The sequence below is a fragment of the Marmota marmota genome, unplaced genomic scaffold (genome assembly GCF_001458135.2).
Source record: "Marmota marmota marmota unplaced genomic scaffold, marMar, whole genome shotgun sequence".
NCBI classification, from domain to species: domain Eukaryota; kingdom Metazoa; phylum Chordata; class Mammalia; order Rodentia; family Sciuridae; genus Marmota; species Marmota marmota.
Genome location: NW_026000174.1, coordinates 30,767,641 through 30,792,976, shown reverse-complemented (window position 1 = coordinate 30,792,976; position 25,336 = coordinate 30,767,641). Strand labels below are relative to the sequence as shown.

The window sequence follows — 25,336 nt, the reverse complement described above, 5'->3', positions numbered from 1 at the left end:
TTTTTTTTTTTTTTTTTCTTTTAAGAGAGAGAGAAATTTTTGACATTTATTTTTTTTAGTTTTAGGCAGACACAACATCTTTGTTTGTATGTGGTCCTGAGGATCGAACCCGGGCCGCACACATGCCCGGCGAGCACGCTACCGCTTGAGCCACATCCCCAGCCGAGCAATTAACTTTAATGCTATTGTTAGGCTGTTCAAAAAGGAAAATTCTTGCATTTTGTGAAATGCAATTTTCATCATGCAGCATAAACCTTACAACTACCGTGGGAAAAGAAGACAAGAAAGATGGACTATTATGTTCATTTCACAGCTGAAGAAATAGGCATAGAGTTGTTTAAGTGATTTGGTCAGGATTACACAATGTGGCAATGTCTCAGCTAAATATGTTTTCAGTTCTTCCATCCACATCCCCACGCTTCTCACAAAGGTCTGACTGCTTTGGGCCAATGCTCTCTTAGAAATCCTGGGGCAGATGGATTAAAAAACAAAATAAACAAGCAAAAAACCAACAACAAGAAGAAAAACCAATCACCAAGTGTCCTGCTCTTAATATACCTAAGATTAGGGCTTGACACCTCTTCCTTCTTAAAAAAAAAGGTGACAGGGGGCTTCCAAAAACACTGCTCCTGTGTGATCAGGATAATAAGACTACAAAGAGTTAAGTTTATCTATCAATGGAACCACTCTTGAGAGGCATAAAAAAAATAAAACAACAACAAAAAAACAAACAAACAATAGGATGCAAGAAACCTAGGAGATGGTTTGCTGAAAGTGATATGTCCATTTAATATTTTCTGTAGGCAGTCTGGTCTAGTGGAATGAATATGAGAGGCCCCTAGGCTTGAATCCTACCCTCATCATTGAGCTGGCCTTGGGTAAATGCCTGAGGACACTATCATCAGTAAATCTTTGTTTACTAGTTCATTATTTTACTTAGTTGTTAAGTTAGTATTTTACTAAATGTTAATTGTCTGGTTTTGCATTAAATACTTACATGAATTCCCATATGTAATTTTTACAAAAATAGTTAAGATACTGAGATATCTCCCATTGTACAGATGATGAAACTGAGGTTCAAGGAAATTAAACTTCCCCAAGGTCACATAGCTAATAAGTGGCAAAGTTAGAACTTGAACTCAAGTTCATGTTCTCTAGTTTTATGATCTGCCAAAAAGGTGGTTTAAAATGTCGATACAAGCTAGGCACAGTGGTGCATGCTGGTAATCCCAGCAATTCAGGAGGCTGAGGCAGTAGAACAGCAAGATTGAGGCTAGCCTCAGAAACTTAGTGAGACCCTATCTCAAAAATAAAATAAAAAGGGCATCCCTGGGTTTGATCCTAAGGAAGGAAGGAAGAAGAGGAGAGGGGAGGGGTGAGGAAGGGAAAGAATGGGAAGGGAGCATGAGGCAAAGAATGAGGAAGGAAGGGAGGAGGGGTGAGTTGGTACAAGATAGTACAGTATTTGTGAGGAGAAAATAAATAAATGGGAATCATCTTCAAGTGCAATACCTATAGGGCTCGGATGTAGCTCAGTGGCAGAGCACTTGCCCAGTATGTGAAAGGCCTGGATTCTATCTCCAGAATAGCAAAAAATCACAACAAAACAAAAGGATACTTATACCTGAATTTTGGCCTCATAGTATTCCCCAAGTCCTCTTTCCCCACCATACACCTCAAATGATCTCCCCTTCTATGATTTACTCTATTTTCCAGGAGATCAAACTCTCTCCGAGGAGACTCCAGTGCTAGAGTTCTCTGGAAACCCAGCCCAACAAATCTGACCACCTACTTACAGTGACAGATCTTCCTCCAAAGCCCGGCTCCTCCGTCGTGCCTTGCTCTCACGAATGGGCCACTTCTGTTTCCACTTTACAGGTGGAGGCTGAGTCAGAAAGAAATTTAAAGATCAAGATGGCTCTACTTGTTGGCCTTGTAGGTAAGTAACTCTGGGTGGTGACTGGAAGCACTGCTGAATGGTCCCCCAAGTCCTCATGGTCCCTATTCCTACCAGCAACTCATGATCTACTTGTCTTAAAATCCAGAAGCTAGGCACTGTCTCCAGCAGACCCCTTATACATTTCAAGAAAGAAGGGGAAACAAAAAAGGACTTAAAAGAACAGTGTCCCAATGAGATGAGGAGGAGCCTGGGAAACTAACTTTGTTCCCATCACATCCTGATTTCTAATTAGTGGTGAGACCTCAGCTCTCTCCAATTTGGTCAGAAATTCCAGATGGAGGTGTGAGGCAGAGCCAGAGGTGGCTACCAGGGATTTACACATAAAGTCATTACTTACCACAAACTCTGGAAATGTGCCCATGTAACATGCAAGTCCAACAAAAAGCATCCAGCCAAGCACAATCATGATAAAAAGGAAAATAATTTCTAAAATATAATCGCACAGTGAGAGACTATTCACCAAAATCTTGGCAAAGGAGCGTGCTCATGAAACCTTCAGTTGATAGAGATCTTGCATGTCAGTTCCATTCCTTGGCTCCAAAGGATCCGCAACTCCCTAATGGAGAAGTCAGAGTCTAGTAGGGCATTGTGACATCATTAATCACATGGACAAGACTCAAAACACACCAGAGATGCTTCCCCTGACCAGTAGCTAAGCAGCAAACTAATCTCTTTGTATACATTATCTCATAGAAGCACTATGAGGTAAATATTACTATTAACCCCATTTTGCTAATGAGAAAACTGAGGTGTAGAGAGCCTACATGACTTGTACTAGGGTATACAGCTGGTGCTTAAGATCCTGCCAAGACTTAGGACACAGCGACTTGTGAGGAAGTGGGGGGGGGTGTCTTAATATTAGAGACAGAGCTGGAGGTATAGCTCAGTGGTACAACATTTGCCTAGCTGTGCAACCCCTACATTCTAATCCTAGGGATTTGGAAAGGTGTATTGCCTGATCCATGACGCCTGTGAAGGAAGCAAAATGAGTTCTACGTATATGATAGATCTATTTTCTGTCACCACAACACCTCCTTCCCATCTTGGAAGGTTTTCTCACCACTATTTGATACATTACTTTGCAGCTTTTTAAAAAATTTGTTCTTTTTAGTTATAGATGATGATATATTTCAACATATTTATATAAACATGGAGTACATCTTATTCTAATTAGGATTCCAGTCTTGTGATTGTACATGATGTGGAGATTCACTGTGGTGTATTTATACGTGTACACAGAAAAGCCAAATTCATTCCTCTGTCTTTCCTCTTCCTGTTCCCACTCCCTTCCCTGCACCCTCATTTGTTTAATCTACTGAACTTCTATTCTTTCCCTCCCTCCTCCCTTGTTGTGGGTTACCATAAACATATCAGAAAGTACATTCAATCTTTGTGGGTTTTTTTTTAATTGGCTTATTTCCCTTAGTCTCCTCCATCCATTTTCTGGCAAATGTCATAAAGTCATTCTTTTTTATGGCTGAATAATAATCCATTGTGTGTGTGTATACCACAATTTCTTTATCCATTCATTTGTTGAAGGGCACCTAGGTTGGTTCCACAGCTTGTCTACTGTGAACTGAGCCACTATAAACATTGATGTGGCTGTCACTGTAGTATGTTGATTTTAAGTCTTTTGGTTATATACTGAGGAGTGGGATAACTGGGTCAAAAGTGGGATAACTGGGGGCTGGGGATGTGGCTCAAGCAGTAGCGCACTCGCCTGGCATGAGCGCGGCCCGGGTTCGATCCTCAGCACCACATACAAAGATGTTGTGTCTGCCGATAACTAAAAAATAAATATTAAAATTCTAAAAAAAAAAAAAAGTGGGATAACTGGGTCAAAGTTTTCTAAGGAATCTCCATATTGCTTTTCAGAGTGGTTGTACCAATTTGCAGTCCCACTAGCAATATATGAGTGTACCTTTTCCCCACATCCTCGCTGATATTGTTACTTGTATTCTTAATTATTGCCATTTGGACTCAAATGAGAAAAATCTCAATATTTTGATCTGAATTTTCCTAATTACTAGAGATGTTGAAAATTTTCATATATTTGTTGACCATTTGTATATAGACTATTGTATTCCTTTTGAAATGTGTTTAATCCTTTGCCTACTTGTTGATTGGGCTATTTGTGTTTTTTTTTTTTTTTTTGAGATTTTTATATATCTAGGAGATGAATGCTCTATCTGAGGTACAGGTGGCAAAGATTTTTTTTCCCAATCTGTAAGCTCTCTCCTCACAATACTGATTGTTTCCTTTGCTGTGAAGCAGCTTTTTACTTTGATACTATCCCATTTATTGATTCTTGATTTTACTTCTTGTGCTTTAGGAGTCTTGCTGAGGAAGTCGGTTCCTAAGCTGACATGATGGAGTGTTGGGCCTACATTTTCTTCTAGTAGATGCAGGGTTTCTGATCTAATGCCTAAGTCTTGAGTTTTGTGCAGGGTGAGAGACAGGGGTTGAGTTTCATTCTGCTACATATGAATTTCCAATTTTTCCAGCACCATTTGTTGAAGAGGCTGTCTTTTCTCCAATGTAGGTTTATGGTGCCTTTGTCTAGTATGAGATAACTGTATTTATGTGGGTTTGTCTCTGTGTCTTCTATTCTATTCCATTGGTCTTCATATCTGTTTTGGTACCAATACCATGCTGCTTTAGTTACTATAGCTTAGTAGTATAATTTAAGGTCTGGTATTATTATGCCTCCAGCTTCAATTTTCTCACTAAGGATTGTTTTGGCTATTCTGGGGCTCTTATTTTTCCAAATGAATTAATGATTTCTTTCTCTATTGCTATGAAGAACTTCACTGTGATTTAAATAGGAATTGCATTAAATCTGTATAGCACTTGTGGTAGTAGTATGACCATTTTGATTATACTATTTTGCCTATCTCAGAACATGAGAAGTCTTTCTATCTTTTAAGGTTTTCAATTTCTTTCTTTAGTGTTCTGTAATTTTCATTGTACAGGTCTTTCACCTCTTTTGTTAGACTGATTCCCAGGTTTTTTTTTTTTTTTTCTTTTTTTGAGGCTACTGTGAATGGGATGATTTTCTTAATTTCTCTTTCAGCTGATTCATCATTGGTGTATAGGAACACAACTGATTTATGGGTGTCAATTTCATACCCTGCTACTTTGCTGAATTGATTTATGAGTTTTAGAAGTTTTCTGATAAAGTTTATAGGATTCATGTTGTTAACAAATAGGGATAGTTTGAGTTCTTTTTTTTTTTTCTACTGTATCCCTTTAATTTCATACTTTTGCCTAATTGCCCTGGCTAGAGTTTCAAGGACTATGTTGATGAACATAGATGTAAAAATTCTTAATAGAATACTGGCAATCGCATATAAAACATTCTAAACATTCTTGGACTGTACCATGTCCAAGCGGGTTTCATTCTAGGAATGCATATGGAAATCAATAAATGTAATCCACCACATCAACAGACTTAAGACAAGAATCAAATGATTACCTGAGTAGATGCATAAAAAGCATTTGACAAAATACAGCATCCATTTGTGTTCAAAATACTAAAAAAACCAGGGATAGTAGGAAAACATCTCAATATTGTAAAAGGTATATACATTAAACTCAAGGCCAACGTTATTCTAAATGGAGAAAAACTGAAAGCATTACCTCTAAAAACTGGAACAAGACAAGGATGCCCTCTTTCACCACTTCTATTCAACATATTGGAGTATAAATTTTCAAAACAGTTTCTGATTATCCTCTGGTATCTGTGGTGATATTTCCCTTTTCTTCACAAATTTTAGAAATTTGAGTTTTTTCTTCTTTCTCTTGATTAGCATGGATAAGGGCTTATCAATTTTGTTTATTTTTTCAAAGAACCAATTTTTTGTTTTGTTGATATTTTTGTATTTTTTGATTTCAATTTTCTTGTTTTTGTCTCTGATTTTAATTATTTCCTGTCTTCTACTGCTTTTAGTGTTTATTTGGTCTTTTCCAGGGCCTTGAGATATAATGTTAGGTTATTTATTTGGTGACTTTCAATTTTTTTTTTATGAATGAGCTCAATGCTATGATCTTTCCTCTGAGAACCACCTTCATAGTGTGCCAGAGATTTTGATGTATTGTTGCTATTCTCATTTACCTCTAAGTATTTTTTTTATTTCATGCCTGATTTCTTCTGCTATGCATTGATCATTAAGTAACACATTATTTAGTCTCCAGATGTCAGAGTAGCTACTATTTTTTTTATTATATCATTGATTTCTAATTTCATTCCATTATAATCTGATAGAATCCAAGGTATTATCTCTATTTTTTTTTTGTATTTGCTAGGCATTGTTTTGTGGCCTAAGATGTGGACTATTTTAGAAAATGATCTGTGTACTGCTGAGAAGAAAGTGTATTCATTCATTGATGAATGAAATATTCTATATATGTCTGTTAGGTCTATTTTATTAATCGTATTTTTTAGTTCTATATCTTCTTTGGTTAGGTTTTGTTTGGAAAATCAATCCAGTCATGATGGAGGAGTGTTAAAGTCATTCAGTAGTACTATGTTGTGGTCTATTTGATTCTTGAAATTGAGAAGGGTTTGTTTGATGTAAATAAATGCTCCATTGTTTGGGGCATAAAAATTTATGATTGTTATATCTTGTTGATGTATAATCCCCATAGGCAGTATGAAATAACCTTCTTTGGCCTTTCTGATTAACTTTGGCTTGAAGCCCACTTTATCTGATATGAGGATAGAAACCCGTGCTTGTTCACGAAATCCAAGGGAATGATATGTTTTTTTCCCCACCTTTTTACCTTTAGTCTCTGCCTATGAGGTGAGTCTCTTGGAGACAGCATGTTGATGGGTCTTGTTTTTTAATGCAATTAGCCCATCTATGACTTTTGATTGATGAATTTTGGCCATTTATATTCAATGTTACTATTGAGAAATAATTTTTATTCTCTGCCATTTTATTTCTGGTTTTTAATTTCAATTAATTTCTCCTTTGATTGACTACTCTTCTAGTGTAGTTTCTCCCTTTTCTAGTTTTCAATTTTATTTTTCATTTCTTCTTTATGAAATATTTTATTGAATATGTTTTGTAGTGCAGGCTTTCCAGTTGTGAATTCTTTTTTAACTTTTGTTTATCTTGGAATGTTTTTATTTCATCATCAAATCTGAAGCTTAATTTTGCTGGATATAGTATTCTTAGTTGGCATCCATTTTCTTTGAGGGCCTGGTATATGTAATTCTAAGGCCTCCTACCTTTTAGGGTCTGGATTGAGAAATCAGCTGATATCTGGACTGTTTTCCCTCTGAATGTGACCTGTTGTTTTTCTCTAGCAGTCTTTAAAATTTTATCCTTATTCTGTAGGTTGGGCATTTTTATAATGATGTGCCTTGGTGTAGGTCTGTTGTAATTTTGTATGTTTGGAGTCCTGTAAGCCTCCTGTATTTGATTTTCCATTTCATTCTTAAGGTCTGGGAAATTTTGTGATATTTCTTCATTGGTTTATTTCTAAGCTTTCATCCATTCTGATAAATCTTGATGCTCTTTTTCATGTATTCCAATTTTCTTGAAATTTCTGTTCATGGTCACTTAACGTCTTTTTTCCATGGTCAACTTTATTTTCCAGATTATATATTTTTTCTTCATTGCCTGAAACTCTATCTTCTAAGTAGTCTAGTCTGCTAGTGATGCTTTCCATTGATTTTTTTTAATTAAAATTTTGTTTTCATTGTAGTTAGACACAATTCCTTTATTTTATTTTTATGTGGTGCTAAGGATTGAACCAACACCCTTGCATGTGCTAGGAAAGCACTCTACTGCTGAGCCACAACCCCAGCCCCTCCACTGAGTTTTTAATTTGATTTCCTGATTCCTTCATTTTGAGAATTTCCAATTGATTCTTCTTTAGGATTTCTATCTCCTTATTGAAGAGATCTTTCACTTTTTGGATTTTTCTCTCTGATTTCACTCCTTATTTCATCTTTTACATCACATATCAGTTTAACTATGAACTTTCTAAATTCCTTCTCTGATATTTCCTCCACTGTGATCTCATTGGATTGTTAATGAGGTATTTTTATTTTGGGGGGATGGGTTGTTCCCTTGCTTTTTGAGCTGTTTGTATGTCTACCCATTTATCAATAAGAATCTGATGTGGCAGAGCTTCTACCCTGTGAATTTATAGTGTTCCTGAAGTTTTCTAATACCTTAGGGGAAGACAAATAATAATAACAAGCAATGCAATCAATATTCAGCATTAAACTAAATATTTATTTCCTTTTTTGGCATCTACAATGTTAGCTGGCAATATAAACAGAAATGGTATAGAAGTTATCCATTGTTTTTTGAAATTTTGGTTCAGGGTCACAGATATTATGTTTACAAAAAGGGTTTGCTATTTCAAAAGGTGAAGAGAATGCAGACATGTAGGATGTAATAATTAAGAGAGAGCATGAGACAGAATAGTAGTAAAGAGTAAAAGAAAGAGTGAAAGAACAGTAGAATTTGACTGTTAGGGAAAGAAAAGAAAAGAAGATAATCAAGGGAATTAGGAGAAAAATAATATGAAACAAAACAAAAAATAAAACCAAGGTATACTAATCAAAAACCCTAGTCCTTAAAAAAAGAGTCAAGAAAATAGTTACCTTCAAGAAATGCTAGAAATGAGAAGATTGAGACAAATATATATATGTACAAATGTTCATGGGCTGTTCAGCATACAAAACTTAAAAACCAAAAAGAAAAAAAAAAAAAGGTTCTTGATGGGATATTTCCTGCTTTTTAAAATACCTGTTAACTTTTGAACATGTTGAATTTTACTGGATTCTGCTGTATTCCTTACAAGAGTGTTGGACTTTGTTCTAAGATCTTCTGAAGCTTGTTTGTAAGCTTTGTTATGGAACGTCAAGAGCAGTCTTACTATAGGATTAATTACCTACACTACTGAGATATGTCTGTTAATTACCTACACTACTGAGATATGTCTGTTCTTCTCTCTGAAGCCTATTATATTAGATCTTCCATTCTGTGGAATTTTCTACAACTCCCAGAACTTAAGGAATTCTAAGAAGTGTTGGCCTACTGCTTTTGGTGATTCTTTTCCAGGCCTAATTGTATTTTATTCCATGTATGTGCAGACAGAACTCAGCCAAAGCCTCTTGAAGGCCCCTGTAAAAATCTCCAGAGTTCTTTGTGGAGATCCCTCTTTTCAGAACTCCATCCTGCAAATTTCTGGCACTCTGGCCTCATTTGTATTCTTTATCTTTCTCTTCAACTCAGCAAGACTCTCATTTTGAGTATCCCTCTCTGTACTATAGTCTGAAAACTGCCTCCAGGCTGGGGAAATTGTAGAGCTAGCTTCATTTGTATCTTTCAGAGATCACAGTCTTGTGCTGCTTCAAGTACAAGGTCTGTAAATAATTATTTCATACGTTTTGTGAAATTTTATATATATTTATGGAGAGAGGCAATTCCTATAGCAGTTGGTCTTTCACAAAAGCCTGATTTATTCTTTTTAATTCCTGCATAGTATTCTAGTTTATTTCATCTTTTTTCAATGATTTACTCTGTTAAGGATCAGCCAGGAGACAGGACAGTAATCTGAAAAGAAAATGTTTAATAAAGCACACAGTAATTTGAACAGGGATGTTTAATAAAAATAAATATTAACTAGGAGTAAGAGATTAACTATGGAAGGGATAGAAAGCAGTACTTATTACAAGAACAGCATAGAGAGAGCAGCCATTATCTCTAGTGTACAGTACCCATCTAAGAAATAAATTTGGAAAAGTCCCCTCCCTTCTGGAGCTGGGATCTAAAATTTGAGAAGTCATAGTGGCCATGACCAATGAAATGGTAGAGAGGTCCAATGAGCTGCTGCAAGCCAAATCTAGGAAGGAGGGAACTACTCACTCTTTGAGGTGATGGTAGAATTTTCAGGAAGCCTCCAGAGTGGGTTCTGTCAGAATTACTGAGCATCATTGAGAAACTGGGGATGTGGCAGTAGAATGTACCAGGAAGCTGCCCTGGGGTGAGCTCGTGGAACTCACTGGCAAACTGTTTCAGGGATGTGGAAGCTGTTCACAGAGGGCCATGACACTCGTTGGGGATGAGAACCACTAGATGTACCCATAAATGCCACTGTCAGCCACATAGTTGAACTAAGAAGAAAACAAGCATGCTAGATCTAGGAAGAGAAAGCCCTGTCTCCTTCAGCATCTTCCCTAGGGCCCTCATGTCCACTTATCAAAACAGAATTGCTTATAGGGTCCAGCTCCATTATGGCAGAACAAGAAGCAAATGGTGGATTTGGATCAAAAGGTAATACATTAATAACTAATATCATATGCATTTCCATTTTTCCAATTTTTGCTATGATTATTAAAAGCAAAATTTCTTAGTTGAATTTCTCTTAACATTTTCATTTTTTTTCCTTAGCAAAGAAGCAACACAGTAATAAAGAGTATGGCCAATTCAGACAAAGCATGGAGAGGCTGCATAAAACCTTACAAAAAGAAACAGGTTAAGAAAAGCAAGAAAGATTGCAGTATGTCATTTCACAAAGTATAAAAACAAAGCCACAGAGGTTGTAATAAAGGATATTTTTGAAAGGATAGCCTGAGGTGAAGAATATGCTAGTCAATGAAAGAATAACAAGCTCCAAACACCTAAGAAGCATAATATGATATGGATACACCTGTGATATTTGCAGTAACAAGGTCTCATCCCCTATAGATATGTCTTCACAAGGCCAATAATTATGCAAGTAACTGAGACCAAAAGAAGAGTATCAAGGGACTGTGGCCATGGCTCAGCAGTAGCACACTTACCTGGCATGTGTGAGGTACTGGGTTCAACTCTCAGCACTGCATATAAATAAATAAAATAAAAGATCTATCAACAACTAAAAAAAAAATTTTAAAAAGCATAGTATCAAGAAACAAATTCTAATTTTAAACAAGCCATTCTTGTGATTTTTCTAAATCTTCAAAGAAAGACAGAGAATGTCAAAAAAATTTCCCATTTTTTAGTTTGAGGATTTATTTTCTTTTAACATAATTAACATTTTTATACATATATCCTGGTTATTTTTATTTCCATAAGACAGATTCCCCAAAGTGGGGTTATGGAGTTAAAGGTACTTCAGACTACTATGCCAAAAAATTATGAACCAATTAGACTCCCCTCCAACTACACTTGAATTTCTTAAAGCTGGGTCTAGTGGCCTTCTGTGAAATCATGAATATTTCAGAAATTAGACACAAAATTAATGGTATACATAAGCATAAACAATTTTAGGGCAAGTCTATATTTTCTAACAGATTTCTTTTTTTTTTTTTTTTAATAGTTCTCCCCAAATGTCTGGAGGTACTTTGGACTTTTTTTTTTTTTAAGAGAGAGCGAGAGAGAGAGAGAGAATTTTTTAATATTTATTTTTTAGTTTTCAGCGGACACAACATCTTTGTTTATATGGGTGCTGAGGACTGAACCCGGGCTGCACGCATGCCAGGCGAGCGCACTACCGCTTGAGCCACCTCCCCAGCCCTCCAACAGATTTCTTAAAAGTGTGAAGCCCAGACAAGGCTGAGAACTAATACATATAGGGCTGGGGTTGTGGCTCAGTGGTAGAACACTCGCCTAGCACGTGTGAGGCCATGGGTTCAATCTTCAGCACCACATAAAAATAAATAAATAAAGTTATTGTGTCCAACTACAACTAAAAAATAAATATAAAAAAGAACTAATACAATATACATTTATTTCCCTACGCTTTCTTTCATTCAGCAAACTTTCTATTGAAGTTCTCTTTATATCTGCTTACTAAATATTAGTAGAATTAATAAATGCATATATTCAAACATATAAGGCACTGGGAACATAGAGATGAATGAAATGTGACTTCTATTCTACAGGGCCTCACAGTCTTTGTGGATAGAAAGAAAGTGAAAGAAAGTGGAAATGAAGGTAGACAGGTACTCTAGTACAATCAAATATTCTAGCAGGCACTAAGGCATGAGGCAAGGAAGAATAAAATGTAATTGGGGAAGACTGAATGTTTCAGCCTGCTGAGATCTAATAGCACCAGTTTCAGGAGAGAGGGTGGCCAATCTAGAAGTCAGAGGGTGGCTTCAAAAAGCATAAATTTGTATTATATACCTTCTTTTTGTAACTAAATGTCAACAGGCACACAGTTCAGACTTCCTAAATTATTATTTACAGTGGTAAGGACTGAACCCACCCAGGGCCTCGTGTACGGTAGACAGGTACTATACTCTAAATTATTACCAATCACAATCTCATCACAGTTTCACACAATAAAAGGCGGTATAATACATACATTAGGAATATGTTTTTTGACATTACATACAATAATTTAACCTGAGTCTTTGGCTTCCCTGTCTGTAAAATGAAGCTTATTACACTACATATATTCTATTTTAAGATGCACACTTTTTCATACTCAAGCTCTTTTGAAATAAATATACATATTAAAGTCAGTACTCATATTTAATTTTGTAGTTTTTTTTCTTCCACCCCAAAGCTATCATATTAATACACCTTTTACTTAAAAGGATGGATCTCAGAGCCTGGGCATGGTGGCACACACCTGTAATCCCAGCAGCTCGGGAGGCTGAGGCAGGAGGATCATGAGATCAAAGCTAGCCTCAGCAACTTAGCAAGGCCCTAAGCAACTCAGTGAGACCCTGTCTCTAAATAAAATATAAAAAAGGCTTGGGATAAAAAAAACAAAGGCAGAATGATGTCTTTGATATGAGGATGCAGATGCATAATGGCGACTGGGGTGTGGGAGCATGGGAGGAATAGAGGAACTTTAGATAGGACAAAGGGGAGAGAGGGGAAAGGAGGGGGTAAGGAGGTGGAATGAATTAGACATCATTACCCTATGTATATGTAAAAGACACATATGGTGTGAAAATACTTTATGTACAAACCAGTGTCTTGAAAAATTGTGTTCTGTATGTGTAATATGAAATGAATTGCATTCAGCCATCATGTATAACAAATCAGAATTTTAACAAAAAGGGCTGGGGATATGGCTCGGTGCTTAAACATCCCTGGTGCCTTTGGGGAAAAAAAAAATGGATCTCAGAAACAAGAAAACAGGTAATATAACACTAATTTCATCATTAGTAAAACTGATGTACTAATTCTTTCCAGGTCATAAGTTTTTATAAAGATTAACTAAGATAAAACCCATTAAACTCTTGTACCTTCCACAAAGGAAATCACACATACACACAAACAGTATTCATAGTGACTATATTAGAAGAGAACTGGTGTTTTGGATGGAAGGCCACTTCCATAAAAGGCTGTTTTATAAAAGATTAAAGAAACTTGTTCAGGTCTTGCTGCTAACCTTTTCCTTGATTAATAGATTTCTGACAGGATTCGTTAAACTGTGGAGCCCCTGGAAGTCCTACTATTTCTAAGGTGTATCTGATCTGGCTGAGTGCACTTTTATACAATCAGAAGGGCTGGGGATGTAGCTCAGTGGTCAAGTGCTTGCCTAGCATGTGCAAGGCACTGAGGTCTGATCCCCAGCACAACACATACAGAAAACAAAAACAGAAACAAAAACTTAATTAAGTCAAATCATTGTGTTCAAAACCTTCCAGTGGCTTTTCTTTCTGTCAAAATGAAAGCCCGAGAAAGAAAAAAAAAAACCCTAACATCAGGGAGCTGGTCTGACAATAGGTAGACCTCAGTATTACTAGAAGCTGGCTTGGCATTCATAGAGAGGTCAGGTTGTTCTTTCGTCTTCTTTTTTTGGTACTGGGGATTTAACCCAGAGGCACTTAAAAAATAAGTCACATTTCCAACCGTTTTTTAATTTTTAATTTTGAAACACGGTCCTACTAAGTTGCTTAGGGCCTTGCTACTTTGCTGAACTTGGCTTTGAACTTGTGATCCTCCTGCCTCAGCCTCCCGCGCCACTGGGATTACAAGCATGTACCACTGCACCCAGCTGCCAGGTTATTCTTCTGTTGCACATAAACCATTTCACAGAACACCAACCCAAACATAGTCACTCAGATCATGAGAAAGTGAGACACAGCAGGGCCACTTAATTTTGTTTGAACAAAGACAAGAACAAGGTCACTGTGTAATCTATGAAATACCAAACATTCTCCTCTCTCTAATAAAATTGACTGATGTTTCTTTATCAATTGTGGCTTTATCCTCACCCTATTTTGTTCATCTTACAGATAATATTTATTGAGATATTCCAGTCACAGAAATGTCCCTGCTTTCTGACAGGATACAATCCAGAGTGAAGATTTGTTTCCTTAAAACCTTCCCCAAGTTACCCAGATCCTGTAATAGTTTCTTTCTAACACTCTTACTGAGCTGTCCCAATGGTTCCCCACAATACTTTTCCCCTCATTTCAAGGAGTAATAAATCCACTTTGTTTAAACACAGGTGTGTTCCTGATGGTCTCTGGCTGGAGGGAAAAACCACAGTCCTGAAAATTGTCTACAAAGCCCCACAGTGGCTCTTTGATATGACCTCACAATCGCCTGGAAATCTGTTTAAACAGATAGCTGGGGATCCCCAGAGTTTCTGATTAAATAAATCAGGAGTGGGAGTGGGGTCTTAGAAATGACTTCACCATTAATTTCTAAGAATATGCACTGAAATATACAATGCATGCATATTTCAAAACAAAATGTTGTATACAATAAATATATATAATGTTTGTGTCTATTGATAAAATTGATATTTTTAAAAAAGAACTGCATTTCTAACACATTCCAGGTGATACAGAGGTTGTTACCTGAGACCACACTGAGACCACATAAGAATCGCTTATGTAAACCATCTCTCCTTCCTGCTTTTTTTCTCTGACTTCCATCTCTGCTTGCTCACTTCTTACTTCATTTTATTCCAGCCATTTGGGCCTCCTTGTTGTTTTGAGCCTCCCCAAACACATTCCTGTCATGGGACTTTGCTTTGGTTGCCCTCTAATTGAACACTCATCTCCTCACCTCTCAATGAGATATACCCTGGTCTTCTTTATCCTATCATTTAAAATTTTTATTCTTCACCACACCTTTGTGTCAATGCACCTGTGTCAATTTCACTGGCATACTCACAGAACTGAAAAGTTGGCACTAAATGGGTTAAGAAATGCTCCTTCCAGCTTTTCACTGTCTTCTCCTTATTGAGTCACAACATCCCTACTTTTGGCTCTTCCTATAAATACAATCACCCTCCTGACTAACAAACCTCTTGATAACTACAATAGCCAGCTACTACAATTTTTTAGCCCCAGCGCCTCAAGTCAGGGGTTCAGGGCAGATAAGTCGCCTCACAAGTCAAGGAGACTGAATAACACCAGAAAATTATAGTATTCTCCATCTATTCTTCACCTTCCTCTTCCAGACGACTGTATCCACTCATCTCCTCCCTCTCTAGTTTTCAAACTTTTGCCCTCCCTCCAACAGGGTTTTTTCTCTCTCAACCACTAACAGTTTTGGCAAAAGTCCTAAAAAAAAAAAAAAAAAGGAACTACTTCAAACTCTTTCCCTCATGCTGCATCACCTTCACTCTTATCTGTTACCTGACAAGACTCCTCCTGTTTTCCCTTTCTACTCTTTGAAATTTAGCTTTTAAATTTCCACTACCTCTTCCTCCCCATATCCTACTACAATTTTTGGTCTTGATTTTTTTCTGGTACTCGGTTGAATTAAACACATTTCTACAAAATCGCGTGTTGCTTCTACGTCTTTTGCTACCTCTACACAAGTCCTTCCTACTCCTCTTTTCAGAACTGTCTGGGTTTCCTTCCAGCAAGCTGCGGGAGGTTCGCTTTCAGCCCACGCGGTTCTAGCCGCCCTTTCCTTACCTGACTGCTCCGCGCTTCAGCCTCTGGGCGGAGTCCCAGCTGAGCCTGCGGCGTTGAATGCGGCTGGAATTTCGTCTGGGAAGGGGCGGGCCCTTAGACTGCTAGGCAGGGTTGGACCTCCGCGGCTTCCGTCGTGGAGAGGTTGCGGAAGAAGGTACTGGGGCTGGGGTCCTGGAACCGTGCTCCGGGATCTGGCTAGAGATGGAGTTCGACTGCGAGAATGTGAGACGGCTGCTAGGCAAGGTGTGGGCAGCCTGCTGGGCTGAGTCTGGGACTCGGGGATCGGGAGGGAGTGTGTCACCGCCCCTGACCGGGCTGCCGCGCCTCGCGTTACTCGGTTTGGAGCTGAGACCCACTGGTCTGAAGCCGGCTGTGAGCAGCGACCCCTGGGAGGCCACGGGATCTGAGGCCACCTTGCCCCACCAAGGCCTGGGCTTTCGCTCTACTCACTGCTCCCCAGTTTCTACCCGCAAGAGTGCTTCTCAGCTACGGTCTTTGCTGGCCTCAAACAGCCCCAGCACACACTGTCCCTGTGATCACGCCTTTTTGCTGAAATGGCCTGCTCTTTTTCCTCATCCTTTTTTAAGACTCAGGCACTGCTGGAAGTCTGACTCACTTCTTCCTCTCATCTGCTTTCAAAAACATGTTACCACTTTGTGGAGTAATTATTTACATTTTTTTCTACTGTTGTGAGCTCTTTTGAAGGCAGGCACTGCGCTTTTTTTATGCCCTTCACCTAGCGCTATGCCTGACAGCAGCATAGATGCTGAATAGCTGAATGATAGACCTGAGTAGATACAAGTATGAAGACAGAGCCCAGGAAAGATCCTTTTAATGTTGAAAGGTGGAGGATGGGAGGAGTGATCCAGAAATCTGGTGCCTGACTAGTGTGAGTTTCCAGTGAGAAGATTAAAGGCACCACTGACCTCTTAGACCCCACCAGTTAGCAGTCTGAGAAAATTCTCATTTTCAGGAGTGTCCTCCTTAAGTGATTCTTAATATTTCCCTGTGCAGAAGTCATACACATAAGCTATTTTGTTGAACCTGCCTGACTTCTCTTTTGCGGGGGCATTTTGCACACCTCTGGGAGGTTTTGAAGCCCCAAGACTGAAATTATTTATGTAATTAATTTGAATGAGTTTATTTATTGTGAAAGATGTAAATCTTTTAGGAAGAGAAGTATCATCATTCTTAAAATTACTACCCTTTCTGTCCCCTCTTTGGAGAATGTTAAATTAAAAGAACCAGTCTACCAAGTTATTCTGTTGTTTGGTTGGTTCCCTTCCTCCCCCATACTGGAGGATTGAACCCAAGGTGCTTTAAGCCGAGCTACTTCCCTAGCCCCTTTTTGTTTATTTATTCTTTGGGGGTACTGGGAATTGAACCCAGGGGATTTTGACCATTGGGCCACATCCCCAGTCCTTTTTACTTTTTATTTTTGAGACAGGGTCTTTCTAAGTTGTTTTAGGACCTTGCCAAGTCGCTGAGGTTGGCCTCAAAACTTACCATCAGGCTCCTGCTTCAGCCTCTCAGGTTGCAGGAATTACAGGCGAGCCACCACAGCTGGCTTCTTTTTACTTTTTATTTTAAGACAGAGTCTGGCTAAGTTGCCCTGGTTGACCTCTAACTTGGGATCCTCCTGCCTAGGCCTCCGCAGTAGCTGGAATTATAAGGGTGCAACACCATGCCTGGTACTACCAAGTGTTAATGTGGGGAGGATGATCAATGTCCTCTATGGGAAGAATTGTTTAAAAAAAAGCTTTGGTTGAACTGGAACAAAGGAAAATGGAGACAAAGATTTTCTTAAGGGTGGAAGTAAAATAGAGGAATTTATATTATTATTAGACTCAGTTCCTCAAGAAGGCCTTTCTGTAATTTGGATATGCTTTATGTTGACTGATAATTTCCTGCCTCTACTTACTATTTGCATTCATATTTTTTTAATATCTCATTTTTACATGTTAATTATGAGATCCTCATGCATACTATTGAAGAAGCTGATAGGCAGTTAAGTTATATCTTTTTTTTTTTTTTTTTTCCTTGATACTGGGGATTGAACTCAGGGGCACTCAACCACTGAGCCACATCCCCAGCCCAATTGTGTATTTTCTTTAGAGACAGGGTCTCACTGAGTTGCTTAGCTCTTCGCTTTTGCTTAGGCTAGCTTCAAACTTGCAATCCTGCCTCAGCCTCCTGAGCCACTGGTATTCAGGCACGTGCCACCATGCCTGGCCAAGTATATCTTTTTTAAATTAAAAAAAATTCTTTTTAGTTATATACAATACCAGAGGACACCCTGACATAATCACAAAAGCATGTAATACAACCCACTCCAATTCAGTCCCCAGCACTGCCTTCCCCTGTCTTCCCTCCACTCCAGAAATCTCTCTTTAAACTATTTACGGTTTCCTTTTTTTTTTTTTTTTAAATTAGTGTCCTGTGGATATACCCAATGCTGGGACCCACTGTGCCACATCCATGCATGCACATATAAAAGTTCAGTCAGATTCATTCCACTGTTCTTCCCTTTTCCTTTTCACATTCCACTGTTCTTCCCTTTTCTTCTTTCAATCCCCTTCATCTATTCTAATGATATTTCCTCATTTTGATGAAATTCCTTCTCCCTTTTTCTTTTTTCTCTTTTCCTTTTCTTTTTTAATCTCTCTCTGATCCCTTATTTTGAATTCCCTTCTGCATATCAGAGAAAACATTCAACCTTGGACTTTTTTTTTTTTTTTTTTGAGAGAGAATTTTAATATTTATTTTTTAGTTTTCGGCGGACACAACATCTTTGTTTGTATGTGGTGCTGAGGATCGAACCCGGGCCACACGCATGCCAGGCGAGCGCGCTACCGCTTGAGCCACATACCCAGCCCTTTGGACTTTTTTTAATTGCTATAAACATTGATGTGGCTGCAACACTGCAGTATGCTGATTTAAATCTTTGGGATATATACTAAGGAGTGGGATAGCTGGTTCATATTGCTGGTTCCATTACTAGTTTTCTAAAGAATCTCCATAATGCTTCCAGAGTGGTTGCACTAATTTGCTCTCCCATCAACAGTGTATGAGTATACCTTTTTCCCCACATCCTCACCAACATTGTTATTTGTATTCTTTTTTTCACTTTTTTATTTGTTCTTTTTAGATATACATGACAGTAGAGTGCATTTTGACATACATGCATGGAATATAACTTATTCTAATTAGGATCTCATTCTTGTGATTGTACATGATATGAAGTTTCACTGGTCACGTATATTCATACATGAACATATGAACATTCATACATGCTTTTGTTACCTTTGCTGTTCAGAAGCTTTTCAATATGACACGTATATTCATACATGAACATACATGAACATATGTCTGATTCATTATACTGTCTTTCCTACTCTCCTCCTTACTTCCTTCCCTTCATTCCCCTTTGTCTAATCCAATGAACTTCTGTTCTCTACCCTCACCATATTGTGTGTTAGCATCCACATATCTGAGAGGACATTTGTCTTGGTTTTTAGGGATTGGCTTATTTTACTTAGCATGATAGTCTCTTAGATCCATCCATTTACTGGCAAATGCCATAGTTCCATTCTTCTTTATGACTGAGTAATATTCCATTGTGTATATGTTCCACATTTTCTTTATCCATTCATTTGCTGAAAGGCACCTAGGTTTGTTCCATAGCTTGGCTCTTGTGAATTGATGTGGCTGCATCATTGTAGTATGCTGATTTTAAGTCCTTTGGGTATATACTGAGGAGTGGGCTAACTGGGGCAAATAGTGGTTCCATTCCAGGTTTTTAGAGGAATCTCCATACTGCTTTCCCGTGCACCAGTTTGCAGTCCCACCAGCAATGTATGAGTGCACCTTTTTCCTTACATCCTCGCCAACATTTATTATTCTTGATAACAGCAATTCTGACTTGAGTGAGATAGTTTTGAGTTAAATTTCCTAATTGCTAGAGATGTTGAACATTTTTTCATATTTTGTTGACCATTTGTATTTCTCCTTTTGAGAAGTATTTGTTATTTATTTATTTTTGTGTGTTACCTTTTTAGTTTGTTGTATATTTTGAATGTTAATGTCCTATCTGAGGAGTAGGTGGCTGTTGTATATTTTGAATGTTAATGTCCTATCTGAGGAGTAGGCGGCAAAAATCTTCTACCATTCTCTAGGCTCTCTTTTCATGCTTTTGTTACCTTTGCTGTTCAGAAGCTTTTCAATATGACACAATCCCACTTATTGATTTTTAATTTTATTTCTTGCACTTTAGGAGTCTTGTTAAGGAAGTCAGTTCCTGTGCCAACATACTGGAGTGTTGGGCCTACATCTTTAGCAGCTGCAGGGTTTCTGGTCTAATTTTGGGTTTCATCCCAGGGATGCAAGGTTGGTTCATTATGGTAATCAGTAAATGTAATTCACCACATAAACATATCAACCTCAAGAATCACATAATTGGGGCTGGGATGTGGCTCAGGCGGTAGCGCGCTCGTCTGGCATGCGTGCGGCCCGGGTTCGATCCTCAGCACCACATGCAGACAGAGATGTTGTGTCCGCCAAATACTAAAAAATAAATATTAAAAAATTCTCTCTCACTCTACCTCTATCTCTCTCACTCTCTCTTTAAAAAAAAAAAAAAAAAAAAAAAGAATCACATAATTACCTAAGTAGATGCAGAAAAAGCATTCGACAAAGTACAGAATCCATTCGTGTTTAAAACACTAGAGAAATGAGGCATAGAAAGAACTTACTTCAACATTGTAAAGACTATAAATGATAAACCTAAGGCCAACCTCATACTGAATGGAGAAAAACTGAAAGTATTTCCTCTAAAAATAGGAACAAGAAAAGAATACCCACTTTCGCCACTGCTATTCAAGATAGTCCTTGAAACTCAGGCAGAGAAGGAAATGAAAAGGATACAAATAGGAAAAAAAGAGTTCAAATTTTCTCTGTTTGCTGACAACATGATCCTATATTTAGAGATCCAAAAAACTCCACCAAAAGAATTCTAGAGCTCATAAATGAATTCAGCAAAGTAACAGGATACAAGGTCAACACTCATAAATCAGTCGCATTTCTATACTCCAGTGAGGAATCTGCAGAAAAAGAAATTAGGAAAATAATCCCCCCTTCACAAAAACCTAAAAAAAAAAAACCTCTTGGGAATCAATCTAACACAAGAGTGAAGGATCTCCACAGTGAAAACTATAGAATATAAAGAAAGAAACTGAAGAGGACCTTAAAAGATAGGAAGCCTTCCCATGTTGTTAGGTAAAATTAATATTGTTAAAATGGCTACCAAAAGTACTACACTGATTCAACACAGTCCCCATCAAAATTCCAATGACATTCTTCACAGAACTAGAAAAGGAAGTTCTGAAATTCATTTGGAAAAATGAAAGAACCCAGTATAGCCAGAGCAATCCTTAGCAAAAAGAGTGAAGCAGGAGGCGTCACAATACTGGACCTCAAATTATACTTCAGAGCTATAGTAACAAAAATAGCATGATATTGGCACCATAACAGGCATGAAGATCAATAGAATAGAAGACATAAAGATACACCCACATATATACAGTTTTCTTGATACTAGACAAAAGCACCATAAACATACAGTGGAGAAAAGATAGTCTTTTTAACAACCAGTGCTGGGAAAACTGGAAATCAATATGTAGAAGAATGAAATTTAACTCCTATCTCTCACCCTGCACAAAAGTCAACTCAAAGTGCATCAAAGACTTAGACATTAGACCCAAAACCCTGTAACTGCTAGAAATCTTTTTTACTAATGAAAAATTTAAGGCTCAGAGAAGAAACAAGATCCATTAACAGTCATTCCCCACTTTCTCTCAATCTCCCCCAATCCTAAACATACACTAATCTATTTTCAGTTTCTATGGATTTGACTAATCTGAATATTTCATATACATAGGTCATATGATGTTTGATCTTTTGCACTGGATTTCCTTCGCTTAGCATAATGTTTTCAAGGTTCATCCATGTATCAGTACTTTGTTCCTTTAATGACTGAGTATTCCACTTTATGAATTTATCCACATTTTATTGGATAAATCCATCAGTTGATGGGCATTTGGATTGTTTTTGCTATTATGAATGAAGCTGGTATGATCAATTATATTCCATTATTTATGTGGATATGGTTACATTTTTCTTGGGTACATACCTAGGAGTGGAATTTCTGGATCATTTGATAACTCAATATTTAATATTTTGAAGAGCAGTTCTCACTGCTTTTCTAAAGTAGCAACACCATTTTATCACTAGCAGAGGTGTATTTGTATGGAAGTTCTGATTTCTCCATATCTTCTCCAATGCTTGTTACTGTCTCATTTGGATTATAGCCTATCTTGATAAGAGCATGAATCCTTCAGCTTTCTTGTTCTTTTTCAAGACTGATTTGACCATTCTGAGCCCCTTAAATTTCCATATGCATTTTAGAATCAGTTTGCAAATTTTTATTTTAAAAAGCTAGCTTACATTTTGATAGGGATTGTGTTGAATCTGTTGGAGAATATTGCCATTTTAATAATAATCTAATCCACAAACATGGGATGTCTTTCTATTTATATAGGTCTATTTTATTTCTTTCAACAAGGTTTTCTGTTTCAATTTTGTACCATGTTGAATTTATTTCTAAGTATTTTATTTACAGACTATTAATATATCCTCTCTTTTTTTATTTCACTTAATCCTTTCACAAGTCTCAGGAGTGGGTATTATTTCTCTTTGCAGAATAAGTTCAAAGAAATGAAATGATTTTGCCCACAAGGTAACCAAGATAGTATTTCTGGGAGGACTTCTTCATAAATGAGGAGGTAGTTCACTTAACATAACAGTAAATGCTTGCATGCTTTTGTTTTCCCTTTGTTTTTGTTTTGTTTTCTTTTATATTTGATATTAGAGATTGAACATTTGGGTGCTTTACCACTAAGCTAGATCTCCATTTCTTTTTATTTTGAGACAGGGCCCCTTTTAAGTCAGGCTGGCCATGAATTTGCGGCACTCCTGCCTTCGCCTCCTAAATTGCTGGGATTACAAACATGTGATATCATGCTGGCTTGTTTTCCCTTGAAACCCAGGATGCAGGTCAAGAAGTATGGGATGCGAAATCATGTCTCAAGTGAATGAAGTATTCAGAAAAGAGAAGTGGATCTTGCAGTACAGGAGAATGAACCCAGGAGCACTTTACCTCTGAGCTGTATCTCTAGCCCTTTTTATTTTGAAACGGTCTTTCTAAATCACCCAGGCTAGCCTGGGGTTTCTAATCCTCCTCCCTCACACTCCTGAGTTGCTGGGATTATAGGCATGTGATATTCTGCCTGGCTGACAACTGGATCTTGAATAGTGGTGATAGGTAATTCTTTCTGCCCTATCTCTTTTAGACTTCAGAAGATATTTGGAAGCAGTTTGATTTAGCAGTTAAAGGCCCAAGTCCCGGCTTTGAGCTCTGGCTTCAATATTTTACTTGCTATCTGACTCAGCAAATTACTTTACTTCTCTAGATTTCCCTTTCTTCTATAAAATAGAGCAGCTGTGCTGGGTGCATTGTCCAGTGATTTGGGAGGCTGCTGCAAGAGAATCCCTAGACACCAGCCTTGGCAATTTACCAAGACCCTGTCTCAAAACAAAAAATAAAAAGGGCTGGGATGTAGCTTAGTGGTAAAGTGCCCCTGGGTTTAATCCACAGTACTGCAAAAGAAAAGGCAGGGAAAAAGAGCAGTTGTAAGCCCAACTACTTCTTAGGGTCATGACTGGATCAGCATTCATGTTTATAATGTTCTAGGGCCTAGCATGTAGTAAATGTTCAGTTAAGTGTTAGTTGTAATTGTTTTCTTACTCATAGATTAATTTTTATTACATGCTCATTTTTTTCTTCTCAGTACAAGTTCAGGGATCTAACTGTGGAAGAACTAAAGAATGTAAATATGTTTTTCCCACATTTCAAATATTCCATGGATACCTACGGTAAGAATAATATTCTCTAATTTTTGCTGCCTTCTTTGAACTATTAATTTCTTGATCCTAAAGAACAGTAAAAATCATAATTTTTAATTTCTTTTTCTGATTTTTAACCACTTGTGATTTGAGGTCTGAGGAAATTTAAGTTAATTCAATACAGTGTGTTTTGTATTAGTTTTCCGCCCCCCAAAATTGGGGATTGGATCCAGGAGCACTTTACCACTGAGCCACATCCCCAGCCCTTTGAGATAGGGTCTTGTTAAGCTGTCAAGGTTGGCCTCCAATTTGGGATCCTTCTGCCAAAACCAGCCTCTGGATTGCTGGGATTACAGAATTGCCCACAGGCCTAGCTTTGAGGTTTTTTGGGGGGTGAGGTGGAGGTATGGTTGGTACTGGGGATTGAACCCAGGGGTACTTTACCATTGAGCTACATCCCCAACCCTTTTTATTTTTCAGTTTGAGAAGAGATCTCCCTAAGTTGCTTAGAGTCTTGCTAAAATAAATTACTTAGGGCCTCGATAAGTTGCTGAGGCTGGCCATGAACTTTTGATTCTTCTACCTCAGCCTCCCAAGTCACTGGGATTACAGCTGTGCACTACTGCACCTGTGTGTTATATTTTTATTGCTACTATAACAAATTAAAACTTACTGGTTTTAAAAAAACACGAGTTTACTGTATTACAGTTTGTAGGCTAGAAGTCCATTAAAATTTTCTGTAGCTTGTAAGTTTAACTGAGTTCCAATAAATGAGTCATCAGGTCTTTTTCCTTCGTGAACAATGTGGGTGGGGGCTACTTTTTCTTTCCCTTTTTCAGTTTCTAGAGGTAACCCAAATTCCCTGACTCTTGGTCTCCTTTCTCCATCTTCAAAGCCAGCAATGTTGCAAAGCCAGCATTCTTCCGTAGGCAAATCTCCCTCTAACTGCAGCTGGTAGAGGTTCTCTGTTTTTAAGGACCAATGTGATTAGATTAGACCTACCCCAATAATGCAGGATAATTGAACCTTCTCAGAGTCCCTATTTTAATCACATTTAATAATTTGAAGAATGAATATTCACACATTTCCTCTAATGCATTTCTAGATTATTCTGTGTCCTTGAGTAATAATCCCTGTTCCATTCCTCTTTCCATTTTAGTTTTTCATGGATTGATGCCTTCACCCATTGTTACTTTCACTTATATAGTTCAGGGTTACATTTGTACTTACATACTGTCTTGTCCTTGAGTTTTCTGACAGCCTGTGTTATAGTCTAAATGTTTGTAACCCCCCCCATTCATATGTTAAGTTCTGATCACCAGGTGATAGCATTAGGAGGTGGGGCCTTTGGTAGGCTCTTTGCAAAAGTCCTCATAAATAGGATTAGTGCCCTTATTAAAAGCAGCCTGAGAAAGACTCTTGCCCTTCCACTATATATGGGCACAGTAAAAAGACTGCTGTCTGTGAATCAAGAAGCAGGCTTTCCCCAGAAACCAAATCTGCCAGCACCTTGATTTTGGATTTCCCAACCTCTAGAATTGTGAGAAATAAATTTTGTTCTTTAGAAGCTT

At 37.8% G+C, this 25,336-nt stretch overlaps 3 protein-coding genes across 10 annotated transcripts in view; 2 read left to right on the top strand and 1 right to left on the bottom strand.

Moving 5' to 3' along the window:
• The window catches only part of Spty2d1 (SPT2 chromatin protein domain containing 1), a 28,006-nt gene extending 26,615 nt beyond the window's left edge, over window positions 1-1,391 (top strand). Inside the window, exon 4 of the mRNA XM_048788456.1 lies at window positions 1,381-1,391. Within this exon, the coding sequence (XP_048644413.1) occupies window positions 1,381-1,382 (2 nt within the window). The 3' untranslated portion in view covers window positions 1,383-1,391. The remainder of the gene's footprint in view (window positions 1-1,380) is intronic.
• Spty2d1os (SPTY2D1 opposite strand) overlaps window positions 1-15,945 on the bottom strand; it is a 20,735-nt gene extending 4,790 nt beyond the window's left edge. For 2 of the 3 annotated variants that reach the window (XM_048788462.1, XM_048788461.1), the window contains exons 1-3: window positions 15,807-15,862; window positions 2,298-2,516; window positions 1,797-1,885 (exon numbers count right to left, since the gene is read on the bottom strand). In XM_048788462.1, coding sequence (XP_048644419.1) covers window positions 1,797-1,885; window positions 2,298-2,366 — 158 coding nt within the window. In that variant the 5' untranslated portion in view covers window positions 2,367-2,516; window positions 15,807-15,862. Of the gene's footprint in view, window positions 1-1,796; window positions 1,886-2,297; window positions 2,517-10,766; window positions 10,803-15,806 lie in introns of all 3 variants that reach the window. The other variant, XR_007342368.1, reaches the window with a different exon arrangement.
• The window catches only part of Uevld (UEV and lactate/malate dehyrogenase domains), a 40,198-nt gene continuing 30,779 nt past the window's right edge, over window positions 15,918-25,336 (top strand). For 3 of the 6 annotated variants that reach the window (XM_048788459.1, XM_015477688.2, XM_048788460.1), the window contains exons 1-2: window positions 15,918-16,049; window positions 23,711-23,795. In XM_048788459.1, the coding sequence (XP_048644416.1) occupies window positions 16,008-16,049; window positions 23,711-23,795 (127 nt within the window). In that variant the 5' untranslated portion in view covers window positions 15,918-16,007. Of the gene's footprint in view, window positions 16,050-20,163; window positions 20,193-22,562; window positions 22,646-23,710; window positions 23,796-25,336 lie in introns of those variants that run through there. The other 3 variants (XM_048788458.1, XM_015477690.2, XM_015477691.2) reach the window with 3 other exon arrangements.